At 38.4% G+C, this 23,241-nt stretch overlaps 1 protein-coding gene across 3 annotated transcripts in view; it reads right to left on the bottom strand.

The window, feature by feature from the left end:
* TRRAP (transformation/transcription domain associated protein) overlaps nt 1–23,241 on the bottom strand; it is a 76,437-nt gene that overhangs the window by 44,430 nt on the left and 8,766 nt on the right. For 2 of the 3 annotated variants that reach the window (XM_063413995.1, XM_063413996.1), the window contains exons 15-36: nt 22,614–22,848; nt 21,528–21,855; nt 21,317–21,414; nt 20,469–20,663; nt 19,741–19,932; nt 18,163–18,328; nt 16,670–16,926; nt 15,819–16,019; nt 13,818–13,996; nt 12,611–12,810; nt 11,044–11,261; nt 10,724–10,921; nt 10,037–10,297; nt 8,916–9,077; nt 8,511–8,607; nt 7,943–8,064; nt 6,355–6,525; nt 5,577–5,645; nt 1,744–1,863; nt 1,302–1,421; nt 782–946; nt 199–380 (exon numbers count right to left, since the gene is read on the bottom strand). In XM_063413995.1, coding sequence (XP_063270065.1) covers nt 199–380; nt 782–946; nt 1,302–1,421; nt 1,744–1,863; nt 5,577–5,645; nt 6,355–6,525; nt 7,943–8,064; nt 8,511–8,607; nt 8,916–9,077; nt 10,037–10,297; nt 10,724–10,921; nt 11,044–11,261; nt 12,611–12,810; nt 13,818–13,996; nt 15,819–16,019; nt 16,670–16,926; nt 18,163–18,328; nt 19,741–19,932; nt 20,469–20,663; nt 21,317–21,414; nt 21,528–21,855; nt 22,614–22,848 — 3,936 coding nt within the window. The remainder of the gene's footprint in view (nt 1–198; nt 381–781; nt 947–1,301; nt 1,422–1,743; nt 1,864–5,576; nt 5,646–6,354; nt 6,526–7,942; nt 8,065–8,510; nt 8,608–8,915; nt 9,078–10,036; nt 10,298–10,723; nt 10,922–11,043; nt 11,262–12,610; nt 12,811–13,817; nt 13,997–15,818; nt 16,020–16,669; nt 16,927–18,162; nt 18,329–19,740; nt 19,933–20,468; nt 20,664–21,316; nt 21,415–21,527; nt 21,856–22,613; nt 22,849–23,241) is intronic. The other variant, XM_063413997.1, reaches the window with a different exon arrangement.

The raw sequence follows: 23,241 nt of genomic DNA, 5'->3' as shown, positions 1-23,241 counted from the left end.
CTTTCAAAGCAGCAGAGAAGAGCAGCCAGTACCACAGGCATGGTTTTAGAGCTAATGGCAATATTATGAAATATATTACACTTTTTCTTCAATAACTGCAAACCATTTTTAGTAGCCCTATATACCTTTACAGTATTTTCAAAACTAAAATTAAAAAAAAATACATGCAGGGTCTAGGAAATAAAGATTTTTACGTACTTGCAGTAATTCAGTAGGCAATAGGCCAACAGCTTGGGCTCTTTCCAGTTTGTTGCAGCCATATTTTCCTTCCTATGCCTCTCCTGAAAAGCTTCACTCACCCATACACGTTTCAGCTGATTCACCAAGGAGTGCTGATTTGCTAACCAACATTCATCATTCTTAACAATAATACTTATGATCTGTCCAAAGCAAAACAAGACAAATGCACAATCAACACACTAGAGATCTGTCAGGAGAAACAATGATATACAAGCACTTGCTTAAGGTCAATTAAGGGTTTTAAAATATTCACCAGCAAAACAAAAGAGTGAAATACAAAACAGTTTGGATTAAGAAAAATAAATTTCTTTTTCTGTTGTCATGCTTTCCTCTAGTATCCTACTTGACAAAAAAAAGCATAGTTAATTTGAGTCTCTTGTTCCCTCTCAGAGGAGCTCTGACTACCAACACTCCACATTTTTACACGTGGCTGTCTACGAGCTGTAATACACACACCCCCCCGAAAGCCTGGATGTGAGAGGCTTGCAGCTGAAGAGGTTTCAGCTGCCCAGTGCAGAGACAAACCAGGATAAATGAGCACCTTGATAGCCTGGAACTGCAGGTCGAGTCTCATTGTGGTGGTGCTGGGGGAGCCAGGTCTCACGGCTGCCTGCGCGCCCACCGGCAGCAGCAGGGTGATAAATCGGTTGGGATTAGCTGCCAGTACATCCCGCAGAGGTTTGGCATCTTTATGTTTCAAGAAACTCTGCAAAAGGGGAAGAAATAATTTTAATAACCTTTAAAAGCCAGAATACCAGGCAACTATATCACCCTGCAGCTTTTATATTCCACACTAAAGTTGCAGAGGTTATATTTCATGTATATAAAAATAACATCTACACTTCAGTAATAGCCTTACATGATCTGGAAAGGTATAAAATCAACACTTCAGGACAAACAAATACAAAACCAGGAGCAGGAACCCTGCAGTCAAGATTAAGACCATGATTAAGGACTACAAGATCATACAGGAAAAAAAGATGCAAAAGATGAAACCTTTTTGTTCATCAGATTTGTCAAGTTGAGGTTTTTTTTCCTGCTCCTCTCCCCACAGAGCTTACCATAAACATTCTGCTCCACTGTGGATCATTTAAAGTGGCTTCCATCATGAACAGCTCCACAGTCTGGGATGGATGACGTGTCAAAAACTTTATCAGTGGTTCCCTGAATGGACTGCCAGCCTGAAAAATTCATAAACCTTAAATTAAAAATGCAGAGTATAGAGTATTTCCTACTAATTTACTGCCACTCAGAAAATACATTTGTCTTGGTATTTATGCAGATACAAAATGTTCAGAACTTGCATGATGAGAATTTATTGACACTTTCAAAACTTCACTTTCTAAGGGTGTAAGACAAATGTTAATATCTCCTAAAGACTCGAAGAGCATATTTATTACATCAGTGTTCTCATACCATATTTAAAATATTATAATTATCATATACTAATGTTTAAGAAGACCATAAAGCAAAAATTTCAGCAATGTTAACTTCTGCTTTTACCTCGATTAACATTGCTCTTTCTGTTTTCATAACAACTTCCAGGAGAGGTTTAACCAGAGTCTGTGGGGCAGCTGGGATCAGATGGAATAAATTTATAATTGCTGAACAAATCTTCATTTCCTACAGGTAAAAAGAAACACAATTAAATAAATATTACTGTCTAGAATGTATAAAAACAATATCACACATCTCACTTCTTTTTTTTCCCCACCAGCTATGCAAAGGGTTAACATTCACATAGCATCTACTTACCCTAACGCATGAAAAAAATGCACTTGTGGAAGTCTGCCCTTCTCCCTCTGGTAATATCATAGTTTAAATTCTATTTTCCTTGCAGTAGAGTGGTGTTTTACAGGTAAGAGCTAAACACTGTAAAGATGGGGGAGTTCCAGAGTGCTCACTGCTCTACACAAGTGGGCCATGCATCCAAATAACCAGACCTTCCCCCCTAAACCATTTTTCCTACACACCCCACACCCCCAGATTACACATGAAGAAAGAGCTTTAGCTTTCCCACAGCACTGTTCAGCCCATCTCCCAAACAGCTGGTTATTATAACAGCTCTGTTCTCTCACTAGATATTAAACTCTCCAGGAGTCCAAAATAATTTTGCATTTCTTTTCATTGTGGGATTTAAATAGAGATTGTATTTCAGTTAGCTAGAGTGTAGATTTCCCTCAGTAAGAAAAGGGAAAGGAAAAAACAAAACAACAAATCCACCCTCACCAGCTTTCCAAAACCGAGTTCCAGTGTGTAGTATCCAAAATGATTTTATCAAGTGCATTGCATTTTCTCAACTGAATTTAATCACAAAGCATTAGGCTCCACTCCTTTAACCTGATCTGCCCAGACAGACCCCACAAGACTCCTCTCATGAATTGAAGTGTAGGGCTGAGAATACATAAAAACCTTTTGAAACCACTCATGCCTTCACAGAATCTAAAAATCCTGCTCTTCCTGGTACAAACATGCTCAACATCCTTAACAGCAACGTGATCAAAACAGCTCTGCCACAGACAAACAGAAAACAACTCACAGCACTGCACTCAAAGGCACAATGCACTGTGCCTAAAACACAATAAAACTAACAAACCACAAGTTAAAAGAAAAAAATAAAACCAAACAACAACAACAAAAGAAACCATGACAACAAAAAGAGTTCCTGCTGCCTCCACTGAGTTTCTCACCTCTACCCCTTCCGTGGCAGGCTGAACCAAAACAGAAGGCCCAGCTTGAAAGCAAAAAGCCCACAAAAAAATCAAATAAATGTACAAATCAGTGCATGCTATTCTTCAGGCTGCAGTCTAACTTCAGCTCAGTTACTTCCTCATCTCAAATGGAAGAAATGGAGACAATGAGCATCTCACATGCTCCAAACTGTCCTCTGAAGAACCAGGATAAAAAGCATCCTTTTTTCTACTTTTACATTGCTCAGACACAGCTTCTCAAATATTTACTAAATAAAATTACAATAGAGATAATTAAGTCGGGGGAAACAACATTTTAGCATCTTTGAAGACAAATTTGGCCAGTATCTATTATGAAACCACTTCTAGTACTTGAGCTGCCAAGCTGTGAAGTCCTCTAGAGCTATACAGTCCTCTTAGGCTATAATGCAGAATTTCCACCATGGAAATTTCCACCCTCTCACAGCAGGGACAACTGAAGGCAATCACCTACTCAAAACTTATTCTTTCAATTACCAGACATGATCTGAAATCCCATGCTTTTCCTTGGAGAGGCAGGCAAGAGAGGAAGAAAGATTTAAATCAAATATTTTATTCCCTGGACCAACGCATTAGATTTTAATCACTACTTAATATATTATGTTTTAATTTGTTCATTTCTCTAAACAGCCAGATCACAGCTTAAGATCACAGCAGGACTGTCATAAATTATTTAGGTGAACAAGGCTTAGTTATTCTGGCATCGTGGTGAATCTTTACAATAGTCATCATTACGCAGCATTTCTAACTAAACTTTCAGTTTGTCTGTAGTTACTATTTATACACAAAAACTCTCTCCACAGACCTTCTAACTATCCTTCAAGAGGCCTTGCTGACAGGCACTATCTGCACTGTGCTGGGGAAGTGCCTGACACCATCCTCCAGTGGCACCTTCATCCCGTGCTGCTGAAAAGGATGAAAGCTTGCACCAGCACCAGGACAGGCAGGAACATCAGGCTTTCCTGGACAATTCTGTTCTCCACTGAGTGTGTACCACCTCCCCTACCTAACTAGTCTGAATAATCCAACCTGCTCCCCACCACTGCCTTTAATGAGTGTCTCAGAGGTTGGAATCTCGCTAGGATTGTGAAGAAAGGAGGGAAAGTGAAATGCCAACTATAATAACTGACCACCACTTTCACCATCCCTGTTTTTCAAAAGACAGTTTTTCAACAGCACAATGCACATACAGACACACAAACACAGCCTGCCACAGCACTGGCAGTGTCCTCCTGCAGTTTCCTAGAGTTTTTATTTTTAAGGAAACTCTGGAGCAACAGCTAGGAAGCAGAAAAGTAATATTCAATCAGCTTTGCACTGACACAGTTCTACTTGAAATGTTTCCAGACTTTTCTCTCAAGATGTGACAATAGATTCTTTCTCAAGTGTCGGGTGCGTACCCCCCACACAACGTATCTCTCTAAACACATAATTACACAGAAAACATCAACAAAAAACATTAAAACAAGGGGAATTCCTAACTAGACATGACTTAGTGACAAATAAAAACTGGTCTGGAGGTGCCACATTGTTGTTTAAAAGACTATTGCTACAAAAAGATCTGCAAGCTATCTGTAATCATCACATTTGAGGAAAAGTGAATCCCAAAAGTATAAGAAGGCCTTAGAACAACTCTGACATGAATGAAATGAGGTTAACTGAAGAACGCACACTGTTTTAGTTAAAACATAGGAAACCAACCTTATTCTACTTCATTAGAGAACATCTAGGTCTAATATAAAGCAATGACCAAATTCAGATTAAAAGCTCTCTTTGCAATGACAAGAAAGAGAAATGAAAAGCCATTAAGCCATTTCCATGTTTTGAGGGAAATAAAAAGCCAATGTAATTGCATTCTAATTTGAAAAACAAAGATATTAATAGAATTCCCCCTATTTTTTCTTAGGTGCAATCATAAATCTGAACACTGAATAAAAGCATTTAGTAAAACATTAATAGAATTATGGAAGTTCTGGTAATGTACAGGAAACTGCACTGAAGCAGGAATTCCCATCAGTGTTGCTAGGAGCACAAATTGACATTACACTGCACAGTTTTCCATTTTTAAGAGAACTGATCAGCTTCTCATGCTTCAACACTGCGGCCATTAGCTTCACTGGGAGGGTGAATTTAATGTGATCCCAACTAGTAAATATTGAACTTGGTTTTAATAAATTAAAATTTAAATTAACTGGGATTATGTTATCATTATGTATAATTTTCAACAGGCTATGTTATGAACATCAAACATATTAATGAAACAAGGGGGATTATGCTGCTGAGCTCATCAGCCATTCCAGTGAAGAACAGCTTTCTAAGCAGAAAATCCTGATGGGGGAAAAGAAATACAAATGCTTGAGCTGTTCCCACACTAACCTAGAACAGTCTTTAAAGTAACCATTGTCAGCAGATAAGAAGCTCCTCTTACTGAGACTTCTAACAGATATTCAATATTCTATATTCAATTCAACAAGTCTGTTAGCTTGTAACAAAGCATCAGTGTGTAATCAGTTATGGCAGCATTTACAACTGAATGGGTTCTTTAATTCCAAAACATTAATACTACTTATTTCTTCTCTTCTCACATAAAAGCATTTATTAACTTACATTTCCATCACTCCGTTGTCCACCTTTGTGTGTAATAACTACAACTTCCATCCATTTACGCAGGTGTTGCTATAAAGAAAGGATAATTAGCATTATTCTAGTAATTAGACCATTCCATTTTAGCATATGCTCCAAGAGACAATGGAGAGGCAGAAATAATTCTGCCTCTCCATTGAAGGAAACAAAGGAAAGAATATCAGTTATTTCCATTTCCTCAAGTTGAAAAGTTTACTCTTGCTAGAAGTCCTCTCCATATTCAAGAAAGCAGGGATTGTAAGTACATATATATATATATATATATATATACACAAAAAACAAGTCTGATAGTCTTACACTTCTTTGATGACTTGCTTGATGTGTATGCATTTAAATATTTAACTATTCATGCCAAGGCTATAAAGAATTCACATATTCAGTTTAAACACCACAAATAAACAGAGCAATACCTCCCAAAATTTTATAAATCATGAAAGCACCAAAACAGATTTAGTGCATTGGGAAGCAAGAATGTTAAAGGTGGCACCTTACTTAGAGATGAATTTATCCAAGCAAACCTTAGCATAACTAGTTATGTCTGCACTAAAATTAAAGTCTCTTAACTTTTTAGTTTAGCCCTTTAGAAATTGGGGTTTTCTTATTAACTGTGAAATAAAAATCTTTTACTTCCAACGTATACATTGAGTCACTTCTGAACGTCTTTGATTTTTCACCAATAAAAACAGTAGCCAGAAGAAAATTTCCTCTGGAAGAGCTAAAATAGGAAATTGGATAGGCTTACCATCATCTGATCACAGAATTTATCATTGAAGGAGTTGGGGAAAAGTCTGGTGACTGATGTCAGGCGATTCACAACGTTGAGGGTCAGGCTGCGATAGTCTCCCAGCATCATCAGCAATGGTCTCATGTGGGTATGAATTTGATCAACTTCTATGGTAGCTCCCTCCAAGAACTGCAATTAAGATACAGGTGGAGAAGGATGTGACTTTTGTGCAAGTGTTTTTCTTAAAATAGATTTAGCTGACTTGATATTTCTTCTTTTGTTTTGTTCCTTCAGAATGCAATAGTTCAAACAACATCTAGTGCTGGGAATATACACAGTGACAAGATGGATTTGGGAAGCACTGAGGTATTTCTGACACACAGCAGGACATTCCATAAAATAATCAAGTAGGAGATCATAATTACAAATAGACTGAAAAACTGCTACAGCTATAAATTAAATACACAGCTATGAACAAACTACTTAGACCCTGTACTAAGAACTCCCTGTGAATCTGGCTGAAGGCAATAGAGCAAATTTCTGTATTATAATCTGCATGCATCCTGAGCCACAGAAAAGGTCAAAAGAGCCTGGCTGCAAGCAATCAGAGAGAATATCTTCTGTCATAACCAAATATCCTGTGGGCGTGTATTTATCACAGGAAAAAAAAAATCAGACAAATCAGATGTATAGGTCAGAACAACCCTTATTTGCTACCTCTCAACCCAACTGTGTTGTTAACAAGCCATAAATAATATGTACATTCTCTCTTGTGACCACAGTGACATGAAAAGAGACACAACCTCTGGCCAGCCAATGGCACAAACAAATGCAAACCACCAGTATTACTGCAGTTATATTCTCTGTTCCATGTCAGCCCATCTACACAGCATTACAAAAAGCCTGTAAGCAATTTCATTAGCTTGTTTTTTTTTTCATTTAGAAGAATGGAATTAAAATCTTGCTGAACCAGAATTAGGCACAGCTATTGAACAACAAATCACAAAGAAGGAATATCCTTTCCCTGTCCCTCCAGCCTTTATACATGATAATGTTGCATCCACAGGACAGGCAGGGCAGTGTCAGGCAAGGACACTGACCTCAAACAGGACAGCCAGGGTCCTGTTCCTTAAGGTAACCATCACACTGTGATGTAGAGTCTTAACTCTGCTCTCCTGCTTTACCTCCCCAAAACCAACTTTGGGATCTCCACCACTTATTTTAGGAACATAGACAAAACATGGGAAGGGCTTTTACAATAAAGCCAAGTCTGTACATTTGCAAAACAGCTGAGAAGGACTGAGGCTAATTAGAAAGGAAGACTCATTTACAAAACCAGAACAACAGAAAGAGAGAAAGACTCAAAGATCTACCATGGTTCTTATCCAAGAGCTTATAATTCTTAATTGCAACCTGGATAATTCTTTATGGCCAAGTTCAAATCCCAAACAAACACATCTGACACAAACTTTTATCAGCATCACTAACAAAAACTCAACAGAGCAATAATATTTCCTGTAGAGAACTTTTCTAAGAAGTCTTGTACCAAGGAAGTAAAGCAGAGGGAACAATGGCCTCAAAAGGAAAGTTGTTTTAATACAGTCACCTTTCTCATGCACGCTTCTCCTGCTTCCTGCAGCTCGTTATTTGTTGAATTCAGTGCCTTGAAAAGTGCAGCAATGATTTTCTCTCTTGACTGAGGCAAATAATTGCAGGCAGCTAGAGCATCTGCAAATATCAAAGTAAATTTGTTCTCTTTGTTAACTCAATTTCAAAGGAGAGGAGAAAATAAACCCTAATTTTACACCACTTCTCTTATAGTTTCTTTTTATGTCATCTCAAATAGCAGACAGCTAAAACACTGTATGCACTGCCAAAATCAACAAAATCATAAAACAGTGAAAGAACGAGAATTCTATTAACGTTCTATAGTTTTCCTATGCTTCATACCATAATTAATCTTAAAATATTTTGGGTTCCTTTCAGAAAACTGAATTCTAGTCATTAAGAGGGCAGGCACACTTTCCCATTATTCTCTCCATTAAACTGTAACCTCAGGAGAACAGTCATCAGTCTTCCAGTGCTCAGCTTTTCTGCTGATCTCAGGAGGCAGACTGCCCATTGCTCACAAGGACACTTAACTGCACTAAGTTTATTTAGGAGGTTTCACTTACTTAAGGCTGCAATTCGAAGAGGTACAAGTGATGGAAGACTTTTGTAGCAAGGTAGTTTCATTAGGGCAGCATCTTCAGCCTCACATAAATTCAGTAACTAGGAAAAAAATAAACAATCATTTTAATATTGCTACTCACATTTGAAACACCACTCACTCCCACCTTTACAGATAGCTTTTCATCTATAGCACTTTGGTTTTTTTCTTAACTCAAAACCAGAGGATCTTTTGCATTGACTGCTGCAGGCAAAGCAGACTTCACTTGATGTTTCAAAAGCGAAATTCTTACGTTACAGTGAAAGTTTAAAATGCACAAAGAAAAATATTAACATTTTAACAAGGGAAGTACTAACACCACCATACAGAAGCATCTACATTTAAAGATGAGAACATAAAAAGAAAGTACCTCTGTGTAGAAAACCTTGTGCTCCACAACATTCAGATCCATTGTAAACAATCGGGGCTGCAGTGTTGTACAAAATGTATTTCCCTCCATCAGGCCAATCTGGGCGTTTGCAGGCTGGTGCCGAAGCAGATGTTTTTTAGGAGGAACCATGTCCTGGAGAACCTACATGGTGTAATTTAGATTAGTGAATTAGCAGCTATTGAAATGACCCCACAGACCCAGCCACCAAGAAGACACCATTAGCCATGGCTGTAGGTTTGTATCCATTTTCTATTGTGGCCCAGACATGTCTTGAGAAGTAATTGAGGAAGTGGAAAAATAATTCTCTGAATTACTTTGATTCACAGTCAGTTTGCAGAATGGTGTAGTAGCTGTAATTAATATATATTCTCTGTGAACAGATCTATGATATTTAATAATTTCACACAACACCATGAACAACAAAGAAATTCACAGACTGAAGCATTTCAAACAGTCAAGATATAGGAATATTTTAAGCTCCTAAAACATCAGAAAACCAAAAAAGTTTGTGCAACTTTTTTTCATTACACCAACTTCTCCCTTTCCTCATTTAACAGCTTTAGCAAAGTAAGATATCAATTAGGGAGCTTCTCAGTATAATCTGGAATGTTGTCACAGCCCTTAAGACTTACGTGCATTCAATTATCTTCAAAAAGACTAAACAATACCAGCTTTAAGAGTATCTAGCCAAAAATTATTTCAACCAGCTTTGAACTTTATAGTCTCTTTCTGGATAGCGAAAGGCACAGCAATAATGCCACACATTTAGAGAATAACAAAACTGAGTGTCAAAATCTAGTGTCTATATGGTCTAGCCTATGTCTGACTGGTGGCAGGATGAGCAGCCCATAATTTAAGGAAGTAAATCAATGTGAAGAAGCAACAAATACTGCTAGGAGTCAGGCAGAGCCTTATGAATCTCTGTAGTGCTCCAGCCATTGTGTATGTTTGAACAACAAAACTTAGCAGATGACAAACATATGCTATCAAAGCACTTCCAACTTAATTCACCAGTGGAAAAACGTACTAAGAAAAGCATTTCTGCAAATCCAAACTGGAAAACGACTTTAGGCTCCGGTTCAGTAAATATTTCTGCTTACCTCTTTATGCGGCTCCATGATGACTGTGACACTTTTGCCAGTGACCTGTGCAAGCACCTGCAAGGAATGCATGGCTTGTTTTCTCACAGTGGAGTTTGGGGAGGTCACTTCTCGAACGAGGTCATGTGTGACATGATGGAAAGACTTTTCCTGTGCTGCAAGGATTTCTTCTGTTTTCTCTTCATCTTTTAAAGGAGTTGCACATCTAATCAAGAGTTGTTCTAATGTGGTCTTTGCCATAGCAACTGCTCCATTGGAAACCTGAGGCATCAGAGATAATTTTTATCAGCTAAGTACATAACAAAGATCACAAATCACACATTACTCATCAACTTAGAATTTGATTTTGACGAATCCTGTGATTTTGATTTCCAGCTAAGCTTAGTGATTCTGTGGAAAGTGACAAATCTGTGCTCTTTTGTGATCTACACACAGCCTGTATATTTCTACTCTGAAAGCAGCATGTGTAATCTCAACAACTTCAGCCAAGTTATGTGGAAAAATCTGACCTCACTCCTAACTTCAGATCTTGGTTTGAGTTAAAAAGACTGGAATTCACTACTAACTCTCGCAGGTAAAATGCATTCTGAAGTTCAGCAAAATCAAGATTATTAAGAGTTCAATCTGTGTGAATTTAAGGCCAGAAATTTTCCCCACACTATTTGATAAAATTCATTCATTACATACCTCTCCAGTTAGGTCCATCATAACAAAGAGAAGTGCCTTCAGGAAAGTCTGCTGGTTCTGGAGGACCCAAATCAGTGGCAGTCGTTCCATAAGAAATTTAATGGACACAACACCTCCTAGTTTAGCATACCAAGCTTGTTCGTAACAGCAAGCACATAAACGTTCCACAATGTATGAAAACAAGGGAAGCTGACAAGCCTGGAAACAAAGAAATGGATCAGTTTCCTCTTCTCATCTTACTGGTAGCCTCCAAAATTTTAGAAGCAAAATTACATTGGCTGAAACGCAATCATTTCAATACATTTTTAAAAAAATCTTACCCTTTCCTTTGAACCCAAGATGATGCTTGCAACATCAAATATCACTGCTAGGGCCACCTCTCCTATTTTGCAGAGCTCCTTCTCCTCATATGCCATGCAGATTGCTATGGCATCAATGAGCACCAAGGGATCCATGCCTTTTGACCCATTTTCTTCACTGTGAAACATGGCTGTGCTAGGCTGGCTCCCAACCTGATAGCACTGCAGCAAGAAAGGACCTGGAATTTGTAACAGGGAATGAGGGGAAGGGGAAACAAAGATAAAACAATGGATATTTCAATATGAATATCTTTTAATTAGATTTTACTACTCCTAGGACTAGCTGATGGCAAAATCAGTAAGCCCTGTGTCTATTTGCATATAAATGCATTATAAGGCATCCTTCACTCCTAGAAGAAAAAAAGATTACATCTACTTGAATATTTCCTTCTCTGCACTAGACTAAGCACTGCAAGAAGATTTAATTAAAATGAAGAGCCATAAAAATGCCAGTTACATTAATGTGACAATGAAGATTGATATGCTTTTAGTATGCCTTTTACCAAATTACTTGTCATCCAGCCCAAACAAAAAGTTTTCCTCATGGATATAAGATACTGCAGTGCTCCAACTTTTATTTAGCTCCTCTAAAGGTCCTTCAAAACCACAACTGGAAACAACCCAATTAAGGACCATCTGCAAATAGTACTGTGAGCATTAGGTTACACAAATGCTCTGGAACCACATGAGCTGTTCCACACTGCAGTTATTTCACTGGCTGTAGCACTTACAGAGCATTATTAGGTGATTGATTGCTTTTTAAAACTCGTTTAATAATTTCCAATGCTCCAAAGGATTAAAACACAATTCAGCCGTCAAACAAAAATCCAGCATCGTTACCCAGGAGCAACTGCAATATTGTGACTTTTTAAAACAAACTGCAGTGAGTAAAAGCACAAAGCACAAAGTTACTCCGCACTCTGCGCGCGCAGTAACGCGGTCCTAGAGAGCGACTCAGCGTATCCGAGCCCGGACTGGAATGGCAGATACAGCAAAGGGACGGGTTCTCCTTTGGATAGGCAAAGGTTGTTTATTCAGGGGCACAAACAGGAACAGCAAAGGGGTCCAGGGACGTCAGGGATGAGAACGGCCCCGAGCGGGATCAGGGACGAGAATCAGGATGAGGTCAAGGGCACAGGGTTATATATGAGACAAAAGGGGCAGATGTGAGTGTCAAGGGCCAATAGGGATAAAAGGAAGAAGTGCAAGGGGTAAACAGGAACCAGGGTGAACCAACAGCGTAACAGGGGTGGAGTACTGCAGCAAAATTAAGCCAATAGGGGTTAAGGGAGAATATTCTGGAAAGGGTACATACACAGTGAACAGGGGCTGACCAGGGCTGACAACAACTAACTGGCCAATAATGTAACAGAACTTATAAGATACTATCGTGTGGCTGCACAGGCCCGCAGGAGGGAGGCTTTTCTCAGTTTCTGCCTGTTTGCACTGGTCCCTGCAGGGCTGAGGCACGCAGCAGCCCCATGCCCTCCCCAGCACACCAGCCCCAGGAGCTGTGTCCGGCACTCACCGCACTGCTGAGCCACGGCCACCATGGTGTAGTGGCGGATGAGGCTGGCCACGAAGGGCAGCGCGCTGGGCCGCAGGTCCTTGATGACGGCCGACATGAAGGCCCCGGTGAGGGCCTGCTCGAACGTCTTCCGGGCCGGCGTGTCCTGGGCCTTGTAGCGGTGCGAGATGATCACACTGGGGATGGACTTCTCTGTGAAGCTGGAACACCACACGCTCAACACAACCCCAGCGTCAGCACCCCCAGCTCCACCGCGGCCACTGCCAGGGGCCCCGTTGGAAGTTTGTTCTCCATATCTAACTCCTTCTCCACCTCCAGTTCTCCCCTCATTCTGATAGAGCTAGACCAGTTCACTCAGCCCACATTAATTTAGTCAGCCACTGGTCTCCAGCGTGATGGATAGCTCAATTTCATCAGGCACATTTAAAGGCAGTGGTTCAGAAGAAGCCACGTATATACAATAATAGGTATACAGGCATCACACTGCAACTCAATTACAGAATGTCATTTTCAATATTTTGACATTTTTCCCTTTTTTAAAATGACATTTGATTTAATCTTGAATGATTGAAACATTATTTATCATATCATTGCCCAACAAAACCTATGCATTGCAAAGCTATATTTATGTCAAGTCTAACAAGCCCAGACTGTGAAAGCCACCATGCTCTTTAGCTACACTTACTACATTGCAAGAGTCAAAGTCAGCCCACACTTTTTGGGCAAAGATGTTAAAGTTGTCTAAAAGCAATAAACTTGTGAAATAGCAATGACTAAAATTGCAAAACATGTAAGAAAAGCTTCAATAAAAGGCTCCCACACCAAGACAAACAGAGGCTGTGTGACTATGCTATAGCTTAGTCACTAAATGAAACTGAATTTTCTCTCTCACTTCAGTAAAAGCTTAGATGTACATACAAAATGTCACAATCTAAATTAATCTTTAAAATACAATTAAGCACCAGAATATTCCAATTATTTAAATATATGAAACTGAAATTAATCATATTGATCATATGTAATAGATTATACACTGGACTGGAATTAGGGAAAGAAAATTAAACTATGAAACATTAACATGTCACTGGCATTAAAAAACAGGCTAACAAAATTCCTTTTCACCAGCAGGCAAGAACCCCATGAATTGCACAGACTAATCACTGTCTCTAAACTAGGTTGCTCCAAAGACACCATAAATTTTACATACACATTTACGTTTAAAGAATTGTCATACTTGGGATGTGCAAGAAGCTGGTACAATGCGTGTTTGTTATCATCCAGGCTCATCATGGCCACCAGGAAGCACTTGATGACCTCCCACGCCTGCCTGCGGTAGTAGGGCTCCGTGTTGGCACTCTTCAGACAGTCCAGGGCCGTCTCGATGGCCTAGAATGGAGCAAGACAGAGCCCAGACACTTCTTGCTCTTGGCCTTTACCATATGGTCATTCATCAAGGGAATGGTATCATTAATATATATTAAAAGTAACTTTTAAAGTATGCATGGTTTGGAGTGCCCTAGTTAAGAAATGCAGAGAGAGCGTGGCTTGAAAACACCATAGTATTTTCTGTGCTTTTGCACGTGCTAAGCTTCATGGCAGATACATTTACCTCCATGGTCAGAAAGCATTTCAAGTTATGGGTGAGGTAAACCTTCACCGTGTCCTTCTCCTTCCCTGAAAAGAAATTTTCCTTGCCTTCCCTTCAGCAATAATTGCTGTGCCTAATCCCTTTACACTGTATGTATACAATGCATTTATACCCATATATAAATGGTACCTTTCCATGCATGATGAAACGTCCCTGTAAGCAACTTCTAAACACCAGTTATTTAATGGAAATAGTACTGCTCCTTTGCTAGAAGGTTTCATACATTCGAGAATAATTCAAATCAATCTTTTAAGACATGAAGATGATTAAAAAGGGGAGTATGTCTCTTTGGGAAATTTCTATTTTGTATGTATATATATAAAAAGATAATACATAAAAGCACAACTGTCTAATTACTATCCTTCTCCCACAAAAGAAAGGAAGATAAATGAGATGGGCATTAAGTTAAAAAAGATGTAAAAATTATAAAAATTGTTCTGGAATGCATGAAAAAAAGAATTATCAACTGCAATCAAATCTAATCATCCATGCTTAATAAGCTTATGCAGAAAAAGCCCCTGCTACAAAGTGGGCATTTTCCTGGGCATTTTCCTTTCTTGGTATCTCCACTTACTTAACTAATTGTCATTCCAAGTTTTTATCACAGCATCTCAACGAAAAGAAAAATTAGTTTTGGACAGACCACAAAAGTCTACCAGGGCAATTAAAAGATTTCTTGTTTTCGATTTATTCCACTTTTTTTCTTTGTACTTTGACATCTCCTTTTCATAGATACAAAGTGTTCAGCAGATAATGCTTTCCTGGTTAACACCAAGCAGCTGAAGATTGCTCCATATCAATATTAGATGCTAAAATCCTTTGAAAAACTTAGTTTGAATTAAACCCAGCAGGACAGGTAAATGTCAGCAACTAGAGTATTTATATGTATTCAATTCATCAGCTTCAGTACAGTGGAGAAATCAGTAAATCTGCATTTTAAGAATCACTTTTCCAAGCTATTTTTAAGCCTGTTGGCTGGATGAAGCCAGAGAGCCAGCTGCCTGTGAAGAAAATTGCTTACTACACTCAGATCATATCTACTTATGAAAGTCTAATTGAAAAGGTAAGTATTAAAACTCTACAGACCAAATTATCTCAGAATCCAGCTTCGCTCTCAGAGATTAGATTGCTGTAATTAGTGAGAACTAAGCACTTGTGATACACCGTGACTGCCAGATGAAAGCCAGTGCAGCACTAAATGCTTCTAGAGACAACAAAAAAAATCAAATTACTGGAATCATGAGCATAATCCCCACTGAAGAATTTCTATAGTAAATTTTTGGTACATTTCAAAAAGCAAATAGGAACTGTTAGATGACATTCCTGCTCCTAACCTAAGCAACACACCAGAAATTCCAACCTTACCCATTCTGTGAAAACATGCATTTGGGCCAGTTTAGCTCCCTGTCCTATCACTTCACTAGAAGCAGTGCAGCATGCCTAAATCTATTATTTTGGGAGTGAAATGTTACACAGCTTATAGAAGAAATCAAGAAAGAACTTCCAGACAGATACTTTTAAAGCTGGTTTCTCAGCATTGAAAGTAACTTAAGCCCTTACCTTTTCCATTGGGAGCTGAATGGATGCTTTGCAGTCTGAAAATTCAATTGTAATACTGGGTCCTTGGATTTCTGTGACCACATATTGTAGTTTCTGTGATTCCTTCAACATCTTCCTGTTACTTCCACCAAATTTCCCAAGCACGCGATAAGCCACGTGGGAGATGCTGTCAGCAGGGTTGCGCAGGGTTCGCCACAAAGCCTGGGGGTAAAAGGCACACGGACAGAGCAGGCTTACTTCAACATTGTTCAAGTTGTAATGCAAAAGAAAACTCTCTTACTTCAACATTTTTCAAATTGTAGTGTAAAAAATCCCACTCTTACTTCAACATTTTTCAAGTTGTAATGTCAAAAAAACTCAAGGAAAACACTTTGTTCTTGTATTTGGGTAAGTGACCCTGCATTTAAGGCTGAATACACACAGCCCAAGTGCTTTTAACTAGGTTGTCCTAAATGCAGTTTTAGATTTAAGTAATGTCATCAGCTACAAAGTCTTTGCTCTCCTGGAATAGTAGTTTTGTGTTTATGATGAATATTAAACAATATTGTTCATTAAAAAGCAGGCCAGTTAAGGCTGAACTGAATTAAGCTCAGAGCTAGTTTTGAAATATAAAGCAAATAAAGTAAAAAGAATATAACCATTTAACAAAGTACATAGGAGAAACAATTCATTCACTTCTAAATTTTCAGAGTTTTCAGCTTAACAGCACAACACCAAGTATCCTTACACACTCAGACTGGTAATTCATGACAGATTTTTCAAGTTTTTGTAACCAAAGCTTCCCACAAACTTCTATTAATACCCAGCAAATCAATGACCTCTTGTGGTCCAGCAGGAAACAACACCTTTACCTGCATGAGCTCAGCTCGCACTGGCTGGATGTGGTCGTACAGAAAGTCTGGCTGCAGGTTATCCACACACAGCTCCAGCGTTCTCAAGCCCTGGCTCACCAGGGTCTGGGAGCCGTTGAGAGCTGACACCAAGGGGTCCATGAGCATGGGCAGGTAGGGCAGCAGCGAGCTCAGGCGGACGGGCACAGTGAGGCACAGCTCCACAAACAAGTCCTTCATGTGCTGCTTGTGAAGGCCACTTTGTAGCATATTAAGTCCTGAAAATTATGGATGAGTTATACACTCACGGGAAAAAGACAGTCCACAGCTTACCCTTAAAAAATGCTATCTCCTAAATTCAGAAGAACCTGGCAGTTTTAAACACTGTAAAGCTTTCAGCTCTGTAATGGATTTACAAAATATTAATACCATTCATTATTCTAACTTACATCTAAGGATGTCATGCAGTGAATGCTTTTTTACATAGATACATATAGAAGAAAATGCATCTATGCATATTTTAAAGTTTAATATTAGAGTCAATAAGGCAGCATTTGAATATAGCAGACAAAAAAGAGAAAAAGATAATTTGACTCAAACCTCAGCCTTGTATCAATACAAAATAATCCCACATAGAACAACTGTTTTTAAAATATTTTGAGTCCTGGAAAGAAACATTCAATGAGTTCAAGTACATTAATTGCTCCATACAGCCTAAGCACATTCCCCAGCTGATCTTCCTTCCCATAAAGATTTCACATATTCCATAAATCTACTGACATGAGTTTTACATTAATTCTTTATTGATAACATATATATTTGCTAACTACAATAGAAACTGTCCCTACAGCTGTAGATCTGAACCAGTCTACAGTCCTGGAATAGTTCTGATTAGCTTGTCCTTAGGTTTAAGTAGGTCTCCACATTCCTTGCTCACCCTCAGTATTTCTGGAACACAGTTCTTTCGAGCATAAATGCTCAATTAATCAAACTGATTGTTATTTCCATTTCTTTCTGCAGTCTGGCACTACTTGAATTTCTATTTACCATGCCCTTGCAGGTGCACACACATGTCCTCAACTGCAGAACTGCCAGAGCTTCACTGCCATGTGAAGTTTCACTCCCCACAAAACCAGTGATGGCCTGGCAACGTGGCTTTGCCTTCTCACTCATCCCTCAAAAGCTTTATGCCAACAAAAAAGGCATTGCAAAAAAACCCCAAACAAGTAAAAGAAACAAACAAGAAAACCCCAATAGCCCCACAATGAAACGAAGAAAAACAAGCAGCAGAAATTGTGAAGCAGCCAAAACTATGGAGCCTGAAGCAGCTGATAGTAAATGAAAATAAGCAAATTCAAGGTATTTAAACCACTCACTACACTCAAAATCAGAAGCTACTTATCAGAGGTAGGGCTTTAGGTTTGAGGGGTTATTAACTACATAACATAACTTTATTACTACTACTGACTTAAAAAAATCAGAAGCTGGGGTGGGGAAAGAAGGTATTGTTCTACCTTGCAGTAAGTTTGGTAACAGCGGCAAGAATTCTTGGTATAACAGATCGTGACTGCCTCCTCCAATAGATCTGAACAGAGCTCTGAGCAGCAGGAAATAGTTATAGGGCTCTTTGGCAGTCTGTGCAAGTTCCATAGAGCTGTTCACAATCTTGTGCAAATGTGGCTATAAAGAAAATAAAGCTTGAAGATTAATAAAATACCAATTTTATCATCATCATCATTGTACTGTACAAGAGTTTAGCATGAGATTCTGCAAATCTGACACAAGGAAAAAACATTTCCTCTCAAGTACCTGGGAATGTGGAGCAGAAATCAGAGGTGTCAGAATGACAAGAGAGGACATTTAACATTAATTTACCCCTGATCTAATTTCATGACTAGTTCTTAACTTTTGTGAATGCTAAAATTTCATTTTGAAAGCAAACTCTCTCAAGTAAAAAAGACTCAAGTAAAAAATGGAACTAGTGGCCTTTCTAGAGCAAGATTCATTAAAAATAGTTGCTAAATACCAGTATTCTCACGGAGCAGAGACAAACAATAACAAGTCTGGATATTATTAACATCTAAAAAGCTTTCTGCATTGCTATGCAAATGCTGCAAACAGCCTTCATCATTCAATTAAATTGTCTGCCCAAGGCCCCTATCATCCATCCTACAGAAACCGGAAAAAAGTAACAGAAGCATGCAACTGTGAAGGCACTAAATTACACTCTTTAAACTTCATCGGCATCTTATAAAATTCAAATGACCTTGATTGTGATGACAAACTGCAAGAATTAAAGCAAGATTATATGAATATTGCTTCACATTACTGTTAGTTTTCAAAGATTCTGGGAATTTGGTAATCCTCCCTCTGTTCTACAGTTACCTGTATCAGAAATTTTGCTTGGTACAAAGTACAAGGAAGAAAAATGAAGAGAAATCATGAGAGAACAATCAGTGTTCCATTTAATTCTTAATGTCTTTTCTAGATACAGGCAGCTGCTGCTTTTATGAGGAAAGAGCACGCTTCCTACAAGCTCAGCATTTCTAGATTCACTGAATAATAAGATGATCTAATCAACATAAATAGATCCTTGGAATACACAATATGTTGTCAGTAGAAAAAATAGCATTCCTTAAGCCCAGACTTCCCAAGAGCATAGAAAAATCTAACTCAAGAGGTATATGTCACTGAATATGACATGAGTGAACTAGATTCACCAATGCACAAAAAAGTCATTTCTATCCAAGCAAAACTCTTAAGTTAATACAGAAATAAAGGGAGAAAATATGCAAGAATTTATGCATGTCCTGACCACGAAGTTATATGGGCTTATGGCAATCATAGACCACAGTCATTTATCAGCCATTACTAATCAAAATTACTACATCACTTCATAGCTTTAAATATGAAGAAAATGTTCACAGAAACCATCTCCTATAAACAGGACAATGTACTTGGAATTTGGAAAGAAATGGAGCTGTGTCACAAATAGTGCTTCAAACATTAAATGACTCAAATGTTAGACTGTGCAAAACTCTTAGGAGTGTTGTTTTTAAAGCAGACTTATTTTTAACACAAATGACCTTTACCTTCAGCATTTGCTCATTTTCAGCTGCAAATAGGGAAACTGAGCCAAAGACTAACTTGAACAGCTTGAGATACAGATTGGAGAGTTCCACATTAGAGCCCATTTCTGGCAGACGATCCAGAAGATATTCCACCAAAATGGTTGCAAAGAGAGCAGAGGTAGTAGGGTTTGCCAAGAAAGAATTGGCAACAATCTATAAAAGGAAACCACAAAGAACTTATTACTGCTGTAATAAAAAGAACAAAAAGATAAATACACTATCCATTAAAAAAGAACCGAAGACAATTTTTTTTCCCCATCTCCACTGCTGCCCAAGTGATTCTGTTTGTCCTCAGTGGAAAACAACCACATATGTAGCTTAATGTTGAAGTCTTAGGTTAAATTTTAAATGGATATTATAGGATTTGCATTCTGTAAAACAGTAGAACATTAGCACAACAACCTGAACAAAACAACAAGTCCACAACATTCAGCACTTCTCAAGAATGAAGTCCATTCATGTCTTCTAAACTGAAATATTCATGTTTGTATCACATCACTTCAGTAAGGTTTTTTTGAAAATCCATCTTTAAATAATTTTCATATACTACTCTTTATGTACACTTCAAATCTCACATGCTAACTTCAGTATTATTATTTATAATTCCACATCAGCCTTGTGTACCTCAAGGCATAAGCTCTTTCCTACATGCTGTTCATTATCAATTTAAAAAGTAAACAATAACCTACCTGAAGAGCATAGTTTTTAGAGATCCTCTCCACCATGTAAGGAACAGTAGTTTGAAAGATTTCTTTAAAAGTTAAAGGGTTCATCATTGTGAACACACCAGCAAAATGCTCCAGAACTTCCTTCTCCTCTTTCATCCTGACTGTCTGACAGTTTGCTACTCGAACGTATGTCTGTCCATTTCCTGCTATTTGTACCTGCAGCAATTGAGAAAACACACACCCTGCTTACAGAATTTGAGTAGCTTATTTCCCATTATTCTTAAAATAGCTTTTGAAAGTAACTGAGATTTTATGGGTTTTACATGCAAGCCCCATAGAACCAGAAGTTGGGCACAAGAGCCCACCATGACAAAAATACTAAAATTGAGTGTTTTCAGAACAGATTTTAAAACTAGGAAATGAGAAATTAAGAAATACAACAGCAGGAGATACCAGTGTATTTGTAAATTACTTGATACCAAATCAAACACATTTACATTTCATTAGTACTTCGTGCAACTACAGAAGATAAAAACAGACGTGAATGCTTCAACGGTAGCTAAATTATCTCTTTCAAGGAAAGATTTAATTCACTGCATAAAAGACAATTATTTCCAGTCTGACCTGCCTGCATGAACAGACAAAAACAGCTGTTGAGAAAATAATCTGTTGCTTGCAAATAGTAAATATGTTGAAATTCACTTTTGAAATGAATTCTTCATATTGAGCATTGCTCAATAGTTGTGGTCCCAATTAAAGACTTACATACTATATGTGTAATCTGTATTTTAGCTGACAAATAAATCCTTATTAAAAGATCTAACATACAATAACTATAAATAGAAGTGCTGTGTGGGCAGGTTACATACCTGATAAATATCTAATGCTTGCATTGCATATTTTACCAGTTTTATATAGATTTGAGTCTCCTTAGGTTGCAACTGCTTATTAGGAATGAATTGTGCTTCTGAAAGAAGAATAAGATAGTTAAGCATTAAAAATACTATTTGCTTTCATTCTAGAGAGGCTTTTTTTCTGTAGAATTATGAGAGATAAATGCAATTAAAAATGCAGCTTTACCACCAGGAGCTTTGCATGAGGTGATGCCCCACGTGATCGTCTTGACCCCACAGACCAAAGTTTTCACCAAGCTCCGGCAATCCGTGACCTGAAATGTCTGCTTATCCTCCTTTTCTTTCTCCCCTTGTTTCTCAAACACGGGTACTGGTGCAGGGGCCACGGGAGTGGCTGGGGCAGGGGATGGGACAGGAACAGGGGCTGTGTTTGCTGCCGTGGGCACTCCAGGTAAGGCGGCTTCGGCTGCCCCGAGCTCGGACTGGGGCTTGCACTTCTTAAAGATGACAGAGAGCTGGTAGCGTGCTATGGTGTGGAACTTCAGAACAAACACCTAAGGCAAAGGAGGAGAGGCACACCAAAGAGCAGGGAAGGGGGGAAAAGAAAAAGGAAGTAAGTTTCTTCTTCAAAAATCATCCTAAATTTAATAGTACTGATATTTCAAGTCAGCATACTGAGATCAGTAAAACTTACAGCTATTGTTGAAGTCATTCAAATGACAGAAAACGTTTTCAAGTGTATCAATAAACTAGTTTGCCTTCTTCAAACAACAAGTGCATCCTTGCTTTTCAAAAATACAAAAAGAAAATCCATAAAGATCCTTAAAAAGGATCATTAGGTCCTCAAAGAACAGATATTTCTAATTGTATTGTGCCATACCAAGGACCTGTGCGAAGATCCTCTTTCAGGGCTTAAAAAAACCCCACACCAAAAAGCACACCCGTAACCAGAATGCATTAAAAATACAATTCTTGCATACTCTTATGCAAGGAAAAATTACTATAACTAAAATTTAGAATAAAATTATTTAAAAGAATCCAAGCTACTCAAAATAGGCATTCAATTTCCTGCTTTGAAACTAGCAATTGAATGAAGCTGAGTTGATAAAGCATCTCCACTACACTTGAGATATTATCCCAGCTGCAGAGCATTTTAAAGAGCCCTTCTCTGAAGCATTGAAGTGAAATACAGTACACAGGCTATTCCTACATATTCTCACTTCTGAAGAAAGGAGAAAATAAAGTGTGATTGACAGCATACTACCAAACAGGATATCCAAGCAACCATCAAATGCTTTAAGCAAATCAATACCTCCAGCATTCTCATAAGGATGTCTCTGCCATTTCCATTTTCCTGTTCACTTTTAGAGCGGATACAGTCCACCAAATTCAGCAGAAGCTTGCAGGACATGGTCTGGATGCTGCTTGGCAAGGATTCATCATCGATGTTCTTGGCAAACAGCTGGACAGCCAGGGAGAGGTCATTGAGAGGCAAATGCTGCCGCACGTGATGCACCAGGTCTGCCAGGGTGCTGTATGCAAGGGGTCTGCAGCCAAAAGGAATGAGGAAAACACACTGAGCACAGCTAAAAATGTTGTTAATTAAACAAATCATTACTGTATGGAAATACTTCCAAATTTCTCAATGTAAGTTTTCTATTTTCATATGCAAACCCAGAGTTCACAAGGCTTTTTTGGTTACCCAAGGAAATTTTGATCTAACAAATGATGCATCAATCTATCCCAAAACTCTGCTATTGCCTCTCTGATCTTTCTTCCTTCACTGTATAATACCCCACCCCATATTGTCATCTACATGCACTTCACATGCATGTTGGCCACATTTTGAGTAGTGCTGCTAATCTGTTTCATAATTAAGCATAAATGATTCATTATTTCAAAAGCAGTTATGAAAAATTATAAATTTTTAAAATAATTTC

This window comes from Prinia subflava, chromosome 17, assembly GCF_021018805.1.
Source record: "Prinia subflava isolate CZ2003 ecotype Zambia chromosome 17, Cam_Psub_1.2, whole genome shotgun sequence".
Lineage (NCBI taxonomy): Eukaryota > Metazoa > Chordata > Aves > Passeriformes > Cisticolidae > Prinia > Prinia subflava.
This window is presented reverse-complemented; position numbering and strand designations above follow the sequence as displayed.